This window comes from Xyrauchen texanus, chromosome 37 (assembly GCF_025860055.1).
Source record: "Xyrauchen texanus isolate HMW12.3.18 chromosome 37, RBS_HiC_50CHRs, whole genome shotgun sequence".
NCBI classification, from domain to species: domain Eukaryota; kingdom Metazoa; phylum Chordata; class Actinopteri; order Cypriniformes; family Catostomidae; genus Xyrauchen; species Xyrauchen texanus.
Genome location: NC_068312.1, coordinates 5954151 through 5967697, shown reverse-complemented (window position 1 = coordinate 5967697; position 13547 = coordinate 5954151). Strand labels below are relative to the sequence as shown.

The 13547-nt window shown below is 38.1% G+C and overlaps 1 protein-coding gene across 2 annotated transcripts in view; it reads right to left on the bottom strand.

Moving 5' to 3' along the window:
* arhgef16 (Rho guanine nucleotide exchange factor (GEF) 16) overlaps positions 1-12258 on the bottom strand; it is a 38785-nt gene extending 26527 nt beyond the window's left edge. The window contains exons 1-5 of one of the 2 annotated variants that reach the window (XM_052108425.1): positions 12182-12258; positions 10101-10675; positions 1780-1831; positions 900-1060; positions 547-603 (exon numbers count right to left, since the gene is read on the bottom strand). In XM_052108425.1, the coding sequence (XP_051964385.1) occupies positions 547-603; positions 900-1060; positions 1780-1831; positions 10101-10574 (744 nt within the window). In that variant the 5' untranslated portion in view covers positions 10575-10675; positions 12182-12258. Of the gene's footprint in view, positions 1-546; positions 604-899; positions 1061-1779; positions 1832-10100; positions 10676-12087 lie in introns of both variants that reach the window. The other variant, XM_052108424.1, reaches the window with a different exon arrangement.
* Positions 12259-13547: the final 1289 nt, after the last annotated feature.

Genomic DNA, 13547 nt, shown 5'->3' with positions numbered 1-13547 from the left:
TGTTGCGGTACTTCGTGACGTAAGCGGTGACAGCTGACGTAAGCAGGTTCCAGCTCACCACGCCAGATTCATGCACATGTCGTCTTGCGACCGTGTGAGGAATAATAATAACATAGAGTCTGACAGCAGCTGTCAATTAATCCGTCACTACGAGTCTCAGGTGCCCCCCGCTCAGCCCCGCACTCGGTTCGTTCCCTCTATCCCCGCCGGGGTCTGCCCACTTTTCCTGCATTTTCAAATATTTCTAGTGGGTGGAGTCAGACTCTGAGCAGGTGTTTAGTCACCCTTTAAGATGAAATATGACATTAGATTTTGTTTTTTGCTAAATTACAGAAAAGCATGAAAATATTGCTTAATTGTGTGCATTTAGGATTCGACCATGTTATTTCAAACATTAAAAAAAGCCTCATTTCCAGCATGGAGTTCTATTAAATACAAGACAGGATTTGTAATGTTTAACATCATTAACATGTTTGGTTAATGATGTTAAAGTGAGACATGCTCAAACATACCACTAATAAAAAATAAACCAATGAAAAGACTCACTTCTTGTCTTTTGCGTTCTTCAGGGGAGATGATGTCCAAAATGCCCATTTCCTTTACCTATGTTAAGAATTAAATATTAAAAGAGATAATGAAAAACTAGTATGAAACCAGGAGCAACACTCCATTACAAATATGTGCTTAATCTGTCCATGTACTCAGTACTTACACAGTATTTGAGATTAAGGTAAAAAACAAAGTAGCAATAACAATAAAGCAATACTAGTCATTTCTGTAATTTAAACTTGAAAGAGTTTGAATTTGCTTACAGGAAAGAAAAAAAAATCCAATTAAAATGGTTTGAAAATAGCCTTGGTCTACAGTGAGTTAGAGTTCAACAGCACCTGATAGCTCACCTGTGGAAGTTTACTCCACGTCATGTACGCAGCCCTGTAGTTCTTCACCACAATGCCCTGGTCCTCCTCCGGGGGTTCGGTCAGTGTGAACTCGTCCTCCTCTGTACTCAAGTTACTGGAGTTCAGACCTCGCTCCTTGATCTCTTGGTAGAACCGTGGATCTGGATGAAGGTGTGCGACACAAAACAATAAGCATGACACTGGGCCTATTTCATAAAATGACTAAAAAAGATGAAGAGTAAAATTATTTCATTTGATCATAGATAGTGTTCGAATTCTAGTTTTTTTTTTTTTACAGCAGATACCAATATTTCGAGAAAACAGTAAATGCCCAACATAATACCCATATATACAGTATTAAACAAGACTTATTTTAAACAATATTTACAATTCGCTGAAAGTATTGAAGCCAGAAAAACATGCATTATTTATTGACAACACTTTCTATAGAACTTGAAACGAACACAAAGGGGCTTTTCACACCAGACATCTTTGACCATTGCAAAGCATCTCACTGCAATTCCAGTGACTCATACCATGAGCGCAGTGTTTTTAAGACACTCGAGACACTTAAATTTGTTTGCGCTGCATCTAGTGCTTTGTGTGAACGGCCCCTAACAATTGTTAATGAAGTCAACCAATGCGGATAATCTCAAAATGGTCAAATATCGGTTGACAAATTAATAAAATAAGATTCACAATATTTCTGACATACATAACTGATCATTTCAAATATAGTAAAACATTTAAATGTTTTGTTACTGTATGTTATTTAGAATTCAGCAATGCAGGATTATACTGTATCTTATGTGTCTTTATAGGGATTACAGGACTCGTAACATGAACAAAATGATAAAAGGAACAACAGTGAAGAACAAACCATCTTTAAATGATCCTGCATGCTTCCTGTTCCTTATCCTGCCCAATGTTGTCTGTGAGAGAAAAAGAAAACACATAAATTGAGACAAGAAGAGACATGGGTAAATTTGCACTTATATCTGTAGGCTGTGTTGATGAGTGTGTGGAGACTTTTGTGATAAGAATGGATGCAATTAATTATCCCCTAAATTTCTCTCTTTTAATAGCTTGTTTTATTCCAATATATATATTTTATGTATTTATGTAAAATCATTTTGTTAAGCCAAAAAACAAACAAATACAACATAACAAGAAAGGCCAAAGTATACTTCTGTTGTCTGTGTTGCTGATCGGAACTTGCACAGTATGCGTGACGCAAATTTCGTCATCGTCACAGTTTGTGTATTGTCAGCGCATGCGCCTGCTGATGACTGTCCTAAAAGATTCTCAGCGCAGTTGTAGTGTGCATGTGTCAAACCTGCTCATATTTGCTCAGTCAACAGCGAATGCTTTGAAAGGTTAAGCGCTTGACCGTGTGCAAGGCGACTGGAAGGCAGAAAAACAAAGTATACCTGAGCCTTAAGGATATTAAATATTAAAACATTTGTGATCATGAAACAATATCCAACTTCAAAATAGTAAAGATGAAACATGGAGGGAAGTTCTCATTCTAGAAAGCATTTGATTGGCAAATCTATGTAGTGCAAGAGGAGTCCGTATTTCAGGAAGAGAAAGAATGCAAATATGAATTGTGTTTACCTGCTAAAAGCAAATTTTATATAGGAGTGCACACAGATCATGTTTCCATCCACTTTCTGCGCTGTTCTGTTATCAACGAAGTGAAAATTCCTAAACGTTTTTTGCTAAATTTGCCATCTACTGCTCGTTTCCATATAATTGGCCTTTTATAGATAAAGCGGATGTTGCGTGATGACATCATCCTTACAAATAACAAATCTTTGGCATAAGTTTAAGTATATCCCAAAAGAAATCTGCCCTTAAGCCATTTCAATACAATATTGCATATTCTATTATATATTGCATATTCTAGTATATTGCATTCCAGATGTCCCCAAATCTATGTAAAATAGATTATTGAGACACTTCATTGAAATTGGCCAGATTACTGCAATTTTTATTTCACAAATAATTGCTATGTTAGGAAATATCAGAAGACAACATGTAAATGGAGCAGTTGCTCATCTGATAGGACTGCAAGTGCGTGCCCTTATGTGACGAAAGCTATGAGTCTGGGAGAGACCGCACAGTAGGGCATTCTGGGAGGTTGTGGTGGAAAGATACATTACAGAAAGTCTCTGGCTGCAACATTTTAGGATGTCACAATTGAGACCGATGTTTGAGATGCTTTGCCAATTCATTTGTCCTGATGTTGCTCCCATTGCAGGATGCCACTGGCCACCGATTCAGACCCGAAAGCGCAACGTCAATGACCTGTTCAAGTTGGCAACCTGCACCAAGTGCAGAGTAGTGGGGGAAACTGAATCAATGTGTATATGCTGTGTGCACAGCTATTAGAGAAACATTGATGCCCCGTTATATCAGGCTGCCAATGCAGCGGAGGTCAATGAAATTGTGCACCATATTTCCTTGCCGTGCCTTGTGCCACAGGTTTATGTCGCACTGAATGGCAAAGCAAATCCACAATCTTCCCCAATGGACGGCTAGGGTGGCCATCCCTTGTTCTCAGGTACTTGTCGATGAAAGGTGCATGATACAAGATATTTATGTTGGCACTCCTGGAAGTGCCCAAGACACAGCTGTGTTTGCAGTCAGTTCTGTACAGGTGAGCCAAACCTAAACCTGTTTTTTGTTTATTCATTTGCTTAAATGCCATTTTTCTCGTCCAAAAAGTTTTTTGCAATACTTGATGTATCAACACAGAATTCATGTGCTAAAGTCAATTGTTTGTATTTGTATAGCGCTTTTCACAACACACATAGTTTCAAAGCAGCTTTACAGAAAATCATGCTTCAACAGAAAATGCAACTGTAATATCTAAAGACTTAGTCATCATAGTTCAATTGTAAAGTGTGTATAAAAGTAAATAATTAAATGGGTACATAATAAAAAGTGAAAGTTAAAAGATTGTTGACATTGATTTATCGATAATTTGCATTTACATCAGTTATATTGGCAAACATTTTAATGCACTAAACCTTTTTTCAGAACAAAATATCCTTGAAATGTAAACATAGTGACAGATGAATATAGATGGTCTCAAACGGACTAAACTCCATAAAATCTTTAAACACGTCATGACATGTTGAATAAAATTTAATTGATATTTTGACATATTGGAGATAATTTTACTACAAAAACAAAGTAAATTTCGGAACTCCAAAACGTTTTACTCACTGCAAAAAGAGCATTTGTTGAAACCACGCTGGCAAAACGACTCATCTTCCTCTACATTGTGATGTCACAATGTGGTAGACATTTGCATCTGACCCCCTCCACAACAACACATCAACGCCTCAGTCTATTCTCCGGACACCACTCAGACATCCAGTGACACAAATTTACTATAAAACTCATCACTACGACGAACAGAGTGGGGGCCATCCCTCTAGGGAAGGTGACGGTCTCCTCTGTAGTAATTTGGCTCATAGTCTAATAGTGATTTGATAGGATTTGAGTAACTGTCAGGAAGCAGACAAACTGGTTAATCCGAACATCTGCAAGCTGCCTTGAGATGTCACACAGGTCACATAAACTACAACACATAGAGACTGTATCACCTAGATATCATATAGAGACTGTGTCCCTGAACTACCAAACACAAACCCCTCACTAAATAATTTTGAAAATTTGATTAAATTCAAACTTGAAAAACAAAAATTTAAGATAAACATCATATAAAAGTAGGACTATTAAACATTAGATCTCTTTCTACCAAAGCAATAATTGTAAATTAAATTATTACAGATCATATTTTGGATGCACTCTGTTTGACTGAAACTGGATGAATATATTAGTTTAAATGAATCTACTCCCCCCAGGTTATTGTTATAAACATGAACTTTATCTGAAGGGTGGAGGAGGAGGTGTTGCAACAATTACATTTTTTAAAGTTTACTTTAAAGATTTTGGTGTTACTCAGAGGACAGGATATACAAGTTTTTGGACTAATAATGCTTAATATGACACCATCAGATCATCAGATTAAATACAAAATCTTGCCCTTGCTACAGCATATAGATCAACTGGGCCTTATTCTGGTTTCCTTGATGAATTTGCACATTTTCTATCTGATTAGTAGTTAATGTAGATAGAACTGTACTTGTTGGTGACTTCAACATTCACATCGATAATGACACTTTTAGCATTTATTGATATTCTCAACTCTCTTGGAGTCAGACAAAATGTGACAGGACCAACTCATCACTATAATCATATGCTAGATTTAATTCTGTCATATGGAGTTGTTGATACTATAGAAATTGTACCGCAAAGCAATGACATCTCAGATCACTACCTTGTCTCTTGTTAATTTCACTCAATCTACACCATACTATCGTTCAGGTAGAACTATTCTTTCAACCACTAAAGATAGCTTCACTAATAATTTTCCAGAATTGTCTCAAATACTCAGAAAGCCAAAAAGCCTAGTCGAACTTGATGAAATAACAGAAAATATAAATACAGACTTCTCTAGAAGTGTCGCCCCCCTCCCCTAATATTATTAAATCCTCGCAAGAGCCAAGAAATATGATAACATTAGCCCAATTTTATCGTTGTTACATTGGCTACCTGTTAAAATCTTGTATCTGTTAACTACATACAAAGCTTTGAATAGTCTAGCTCCACAGCACTTAAGTGACCTTCTGGCATGCTATATTCCGTCACGTTCATTACGATCACAACATTCTGGCTTGCTAATAATTCCAAGAATATAAAAATCCACAAAAGGAGGTAGATCCTTTTCCTATTTGGCTCCTAAACTATTAAATATTCTCATAACAGTTTCGGGATGTAGACACACTCACTCAGTTTAAGTCTAGAATAAAGACTCATCTATTTAGCCAGGCATACACCTCATTTATCCATCAACTCACAATTAGGCTGCTTTAGTTAGGTCTGCCGGAAACAGAAACCTCCATCATGATCTATAACTCTGCATAAATTGAATGGAACCTACATTAATATTATTCTATTTGTTTCCATGTCTCAACCACGGGATTCATATCCCACCAGATCCAGAGCCTGCCAGATCCAGCTCCGTTCCTGCTTGGTGTCGGACTCCAATATTACATGTCACTGAGAGATAACGACAAACTACAGCCGGTGCTAGCAGACATCTCTTAATTTTTTTGGCTTCAGAGGATGAACTTATGCCAACTCCACCTGCAAGACATCGGATACTTCATTTGCCACTGCCTGAACCAAGGATTTAGGAGGTACCCTACTGAACCTCACCATAATGCCCTGCAGGTTGAACTGCGATGCATCTCTTAATTGATCTCTGCCTATTTCACCTTTTTATATTGATGGACTACACTTTTGACAAGGAATACATATACTAAATATAATTAGACTATAATTTAATTGCCAGCAAAAGCCGTCATCAGCCAACTAATAAAGGACAATGCATATATGTGAACTTCTGCAGTTAATCCAGGATCTTCAAAGACATTAGACAATAATCTTAGTTCATAAAAAAATGGACCTTCACTCGAATTAATTTACAAATTTTAAACCATGACTTGCACTGCACACAATTAACTAATATTGGCATTATATTCATGCTGTTTAGCTAGAGGGGAAGGAACTTTTTCTCCATTAACCAATCTTATGGGCCAGTGGTGGGTTAGTGGTTAAGGCTCTGGGTTACTGACCAAAAGGTTGGGGGTTCAAGACCCAGCACTGCCAATATACCACTGTTGGGCCCTTGAGTAAGGCTCTTGACCCTATCTGCTCCAGGGGTGCTGTTTCATGGCTGACCCTGCGTTCTGAACCCAGCTTAGTTGGGATATGCGAAAACAACTGCATTTCATTGGTTCTGTACCTGTACTCTGCACAATGACAATAAAGTTGAATCTTAATTTTAACTCCACAATGATCACTGTTAGATATTACAGTTTTTTTCCTGTAAAGCTGCTTTGAAACGATGCGTGTTGTGAAAAGTGCTAAACAAATAAAAATTATGACTTGACTTTGCCTTATCACTTCTGAGGCCCCGACCCATTAGCGGCGGGCAGAGAGATGGCAATGAGTAGGCAGTTCAGTAAAGAGTAGATGGCCAATCAGAACAATGAGAAACGGAGCGTTTCTCAGTGTGTGAATGAGGGTGGAAAAAAAAAAGCAAGAGAAAAAAAATTGTTACAGAGAAATGCACATACTTGTTGGAACAATTGTACTTTTTATTTGGAGCCAATCAAATGTTTCTTTATTGAGTTATTTGGGAGGCCCGGGAAAGCATAGCGGACATCTGTGCGTCAGGCTCAGACTGGGCGAAAGAACCCGAAGGTGGCAGCCCAGGCGAGTCATCGGCATTAGACGCCGCTGTGACGCTCTCCGATGCAACGGCGAAATAGTCATCCAATTCCGGGGGCTCGAAGGAGAATGCAGGCTGGCCGCGAAGTGAGCCACACTCATCACGAGCTCGGACAGAAGCAAGCAAGCGTGCCATGGGCGGGTGGCTCGTGGGGATTTACCCGGCGAAACTGAGCCCGTTGTCATCCCTGAATCGCCTTCAACGCCAGCCGTGTTGTCCTCAATTCTGTGGGAAGAAGGAACGACGCGGGGGGTGGCAGAAGTGGCTTTCTCTCGTGAGAAAAGAAAGCCACGACCGCAATGTTGCCATGGCTATGTTCTCGTATTGAGAACATAAACCATTCATAAAACGCTGCCTACGTGTGTTTGCAGCCCAGGCACATGAGACAGCTTTTATGACCATCAGAAGTGGAGAGAAATCGACCGTATCCAGGAACTACACAGCGGCGGAAGGAAATCTTTAAAAAGACGTGTTCTGAAAAAGAACACTCGCTTGTGTATGTTGCTCTTTTACCAGAATCAAACTCTTTTAGAGGAGAATAAACTCTTTCAAAGTAGTCAACTCTTTTATAAGAGAAGCGCCCAGGGGCAGAGTCCGCACAGCGTGCAGAGAGGAGAAAGCCGCTGAAATGCGCCATCAGATCCAACAGAAAGCTCGTGGGTGAAGCAGTCGTGTTTCACACAGCTCGCTGATCACACAACTGTTCGGCACCGAAGAAAAAATCTGCCTGGCATTCGCTCGCCCGCTACCTTTATAGCCGTATGTCTGGGGGCAGGGCATGCAAATTCTGTCAGCCAACTTGACATTGGCCTTTTCTCAAGTTCAAGTTCAGAGGTACGTGAGGCACTCAGAACAGACCCCTTCTGTCACTACAATCGTAAGTAAGTGACAGAAGGGGAACTTCAGTTTTTGACGACAGTTCAACAAACCGGGCGAGGAATGACGATAAATATGAAATTAAGGGATTAATAAATCAAATGATACTTGATTTTTTTTTCTTAGTATATAACAGCAATACTTCGTATTTGAAAAGATGTATTTGACAAGTATCTGGAGCTCGTGCAGGACACTACCGGAGTGATGGATGCAGTAAAAGAAGAAAATGAATAAAAACTTCTGATAACCACTTTAAATGAAAATATTTTAGAAGCTTCTTGAGCTCAAACAAGATTTAGGGCTCTGTCTGTAATTATAATCCAGAAATATATCTCTTTGTCACATGTACTTATAAGAAACAGTGCCTTTGAAAAGTCTGTTTGCTCATAGCTTAAAAGCAGAATTATTATTTTATTTTTTAAACAACAAGAACAAACATGCTCTATATATTGCATGTACATATGTATGTGAACTCTACATAATGAATCAAATTTCATTGCAGGGAGATAATGAATAGGCAGAAAAAAATTGTCAGATTTTGAAATTAAATATTTTATTTATAGGTTTGAGTTCTAAATCTTATATATATACACTGACATACACTGGTTGGCAAAATTTGGAATAATGTCCAGATTTTACTGATTCGGAAGGAATTTGGTACTTTAATTAACCAAAGCTGCATTCAACTAATCACAAAGTATAGTCAGGACATCAGCAGCCATCACTCCAACACCATATTCTTGAGTAATCAAGCTAAATTGATAATTTGGTACTAGAAAAACATTTGCCATCAAGCACAGTTGAAAGCTATTTGGATCTTTAAATGAAGCTTAACGTTGTCTTTGTGTGTGTTTTTTTTTTGAGTTGCCACAGTATGCAATAGACTGGCATGTCTTAAGGTCGATATTAGGTGAATCATGGCAAAAAAGAAACAGCTTTCTCAAGAAACTCTTCAGTCAATCATTGTTTTGAGGAATGATGGCTATACAATGCTTGAAATTGGCAAAAAAAAAAACTGAAGATTTAATTCGAAGATGTACAATACAGTCTTCAAAGACAAAGGACAACTGGCTCTAACAAGGCCAGAAAGAGATGTGGAAGGCCAGATGTACAACTAAACAAGTGGATAAGTATATCAGAGTCTCTAGTTTGAGAAATAGACCCCTCACATGTCCAACAGTAAAGAGAAGACTCAGGGGTGCAGGCCTTATGGGAAGAATTGCAAAGAAAAGACACTTTTGAAACAGAGAGGAAAAAAAAAGAAAAAAGCTTAGAGTGGGCAAAAAAAAAAACAGACATTGGACAACACATAATAGGAAAACAGCGTTATGGATCTTTACACCATTAAGCTTGTGTGGGATCAGCTAGACTGTCATTGCTGCACATGGAGGATTTTTTTATGAGAACTCTTTGAAATAGTCTAATAAGTTCTGAATTTTTTTTTCTTCAAATTTTTATAGTAATTTTTCACATTATGAATGTCCTGACTATACATTGTGATCAGTTGAATGCCACTTTGGTGGATAAAAGTACCAATTTCTTTCCATAAGAGCAAAATCTGTACATTATTCCAAACTTTTGGCCGCCAGTATGTATATATATATATATATATATATATATATATATATATATATATATATCAAAATTGAGGTGTTTATTTAGTAAAATGTGAAGTATTTTCATTTTTAAAGCATAGTGGGCTTATTAAGAACACATGTTCCTTATAAGCCCGCTTCAGACTTTTCACATTTGCAATTACATAAAGTAACTTTATTTTGTCAGTTTATGACAAAACATAATGTTTAGATGAGAGATTAATATTTGATTTAATATGCACTTTATTGGAAGGCTGTTAACATTTACATAAGAAAATGAGTGTAAAACTTTGGTGGGTTTAATTGGGTAACTTTCCCTAATCCTTTAAAAGCAGTAATTTTAGAGCTGACACTTGCCTTGCGTCCAGATTTGTTTGCTTGTTTTGGGCTAACCACCTTGTCTTCAACTGGTGTTGGATTTTCAGTTTTAATTCCGCTTGCCAATTCATCAATACTGGTGACGGCAGCGCGATACGATTTATTCCTGCAGTTCCTCCTCAGCGAAAACCCATCACCTCCATCACTGTCATAGTCCTCCCAGGATATATCTGATGCCTGCAAGGCGACAGGCAGAGACACTACAGTGGTGTGGTGGCGGTTTTTCAGGCGGCTGGTCACCGCCAGTTTCTTGGGTATTAGCTGCTGCGTGCTCCGTTTATGAGTTGCTTCGCCCTGGGTGCTGAGCACCACAGTTCTTTCATCCTCTGGCGATTCCACTCTGGACAGGTCGATGCTCGAAGCTGAACGTCCTGACGGTTGGTCCAGCTGAAGCACGGAGAAGAAATGGCTCTCAGGAAGCAGGAGAGATTGGTCAGACCGTCTGTGAGACATGGAACCTGGTTTCTGGTTTGGCTGGTTGAAGATGTTTGGCACTTGAGGGTCATCTGCCTGGCGTTACCAGCAGACCACTGCACCTAACCTATATGTTACAACTGAGATGGGTGGAGTGACAGCATGTTTAGTGTTTAATCATGAACTGTAAGGCTTTTTCACAAACCGTCATTTACCAGAGCTAATTTGATCAAACGAAAGATTTAAAGGTGAAAGCTTGGCATTCTGGAAGGTTTCTGCTAACAGTGATCACTAGAATCAAGTGATGGATGTGAACCAAGTGTTTGCCACCTTTACGATTAAGAACTACTCTCAAGCCTTAGAATTATTTCCTTTCAAAACAAAGTACTCTGAGAAGTTTGAATAAATTATATTATGACACCACCACACAAAGTTAAAGGACTAGTTCCCCCAAAACTGAAAATTATCTCATCATTTACTCACCCTCATGTCATCCCAGATATATATGACTTTCTGTCTTCTGCAGAACACAAACAAACAGTTCTATTGGTCCATACAATGCAAGTGAATCATGGCAAGAACTTAGAAAGTCCAAAAAGAGCATAAAAACAGCATGAAACATCCATACAACTCCAGTGGTTATGAAAGGTGTCATTGAAAAACAGATCAATATTTAAGTTATTTATACATTTACACCTTTGACCAGCCCCAACAGGTAGGTGGCTGAATGTGAAAGCGAAAGTCATTTACACACCATCAATTTTAAGTGAAAGCGTAGATTTAAAGTAAAAAGGGATTTACATCTTGATCAGTTTCTCACCCATAACTATCATATATGTTCTAAAGACATGGATTAAACCACTGGAGTCTTATAGATTACGTTTATACTGACTTTATGTGATATTTGGAGCATCAAAGTTCTGGTCACCATACCCTTGCATTGTGAGGACCTAAAGAGCTGGAATATTCTTCAAAAAATCTTTGTGTTCTGCAGAAGAAATAAAGTCATACACATCTGGGATGGCACGAGGGTGATGAGAGAATTTGTATTTTTGGGTAAACTATACCTGTAATGCTCTTGAGTTGAATATCACGAAAACATGTCCAGGTCATATTTCACCCCAAAATTAAAAATGTAAAATCACAATGCAACAATCTTAATGTTCCTAAAATTGGCCCAAAATATAATTTATACATAAGCATAAAATTATACATTTTAATTGTATTGCTAAATATTTTCCATTAAGCTCCATCTATTTTATTCCATTTTGATGTGTTAAAGTGCTGCAACATCATTAAAATATGTCACTTCCACCATAATCACTACATTTGAATTGTCCTGAAAGTTTGTCTGAGATCTGTGTGGAATGTACCTCGATCAACATTCCTGGAAATCCCCACAGACACAGGTGTACTAAATCATGTGAAACCTCACACAAGTCATGTATACTTAACATAATTTCTACAAACAAAAAAGAAAGGGCAGTTTCTTTGGAAGTCGTGTAGGTTTGTCAAAACAACAGCGTCATACATTAATTCCGAAGTGACTTACCAGCTTATATCATATGAAATGTAATTTTGAGAGGGTCCAGAAGTCACATTTGAGTGCACTGAGCAGAGTTTTTAAGCAGAACTTCAACACATACCTGCACCTCCTCAGCGTCTGTCTGTACATTCATATTCACACAACTTAGCGCAAAACGTCACTCCAGGTGAGCCAAGCCACGCCCACCGACGACTGCGCTTATATTTCTTCATGTATTTCACATTTCTTAAATCTCGCAAGAGGTTGTATTTCTTAACATGCAACCGCAAGAGATTCATTACTGTATGTGTGACAGTACAGTAAGGAACGTGTTTTATTCATTTTTATTTTCCCTTTTATCTAATTATCCATTACCTCAGGCATTCTAAAATTTATTTGGTGCCATCTGCTGGTTAAGTGATGTAGCAAGATCCTCCCCCTAGTTACTGTTGCAGCTCGGCTAAACTTTTCGGCCGTTTATTCTTCAACGCCTGTTCAAATATAATAGATATGATATAAATATTTCTGAGTATACAATTAAGCACTCCACTAATATCCTACATTTAAGTTTAAATGTCATATTTTAGAAACCTATAATAAACAATAAATATAAAAATGTACCTGCCAAAGCATACCTGTCAGCAAATCAGTTACGTCATCATCACGCGTCACGAAACTTAATACAGTCCCATAAATTTAACGTTGCTTTTGTTCTGTCTGCCCTACCAGAGACAGTTTAGCACTTGTACAAACGACCACTTGCATTAAAATATCTTGGAGAAATCGAGTGCCGCAGGGATGAAGTTTTTTGTAGGCTAACCCGGATGTTAGCATCACCCTGGTTCCCTCGACAAAAAGCCATTAGGATTTTTCCATTGACTTTTGGATAATTGCAGAAAATAAGCTCTGTGACCAACAAAAGTTTATGATTCTTAAGCGTTTTGTTCATCGTGATAATCTTCACAAACGAACACAACATTCATGCATTTTGAAGCCTAAATGCAATCGCCAGAAGTAAAAAGCTAAAGTTAGACTATAAAGAACTACACCACGGGCGCATGACTCCAACGTCACCACCACTAAGCTTCCGACAACTCTTTAAACATTTATTTTAAAAACACGTGCCCTGATAAGGATCCTGTGATATTTTTTGTGGTATTGTGGATACATCTCCCCCACCTTTTTTTTGGGAATGTGTCCATTTGGCATTATTTTGGAGAAAAACACACGTGTTTATATGTGCATCACTTTTGGATAGTTTTTCTTTATGGCTTAAAGATATTTTATTTGGCTTCTACAGTTTTGATAAAAGTTTAAAGAATAAATGCGCCTGCAGGAACTCTAAAGCTTTATTTATTTATGTTGTATCCCCTATTTCTCCCAATTTGGAATGCCCAATTCCCACTAAGTAGGTCCTTGTGGTGGCGCAGTTACTCATCTTAGTGCGGGTGGCGGAGAACAAGTCTCAGTTGCCTCAGCTTCTGAGA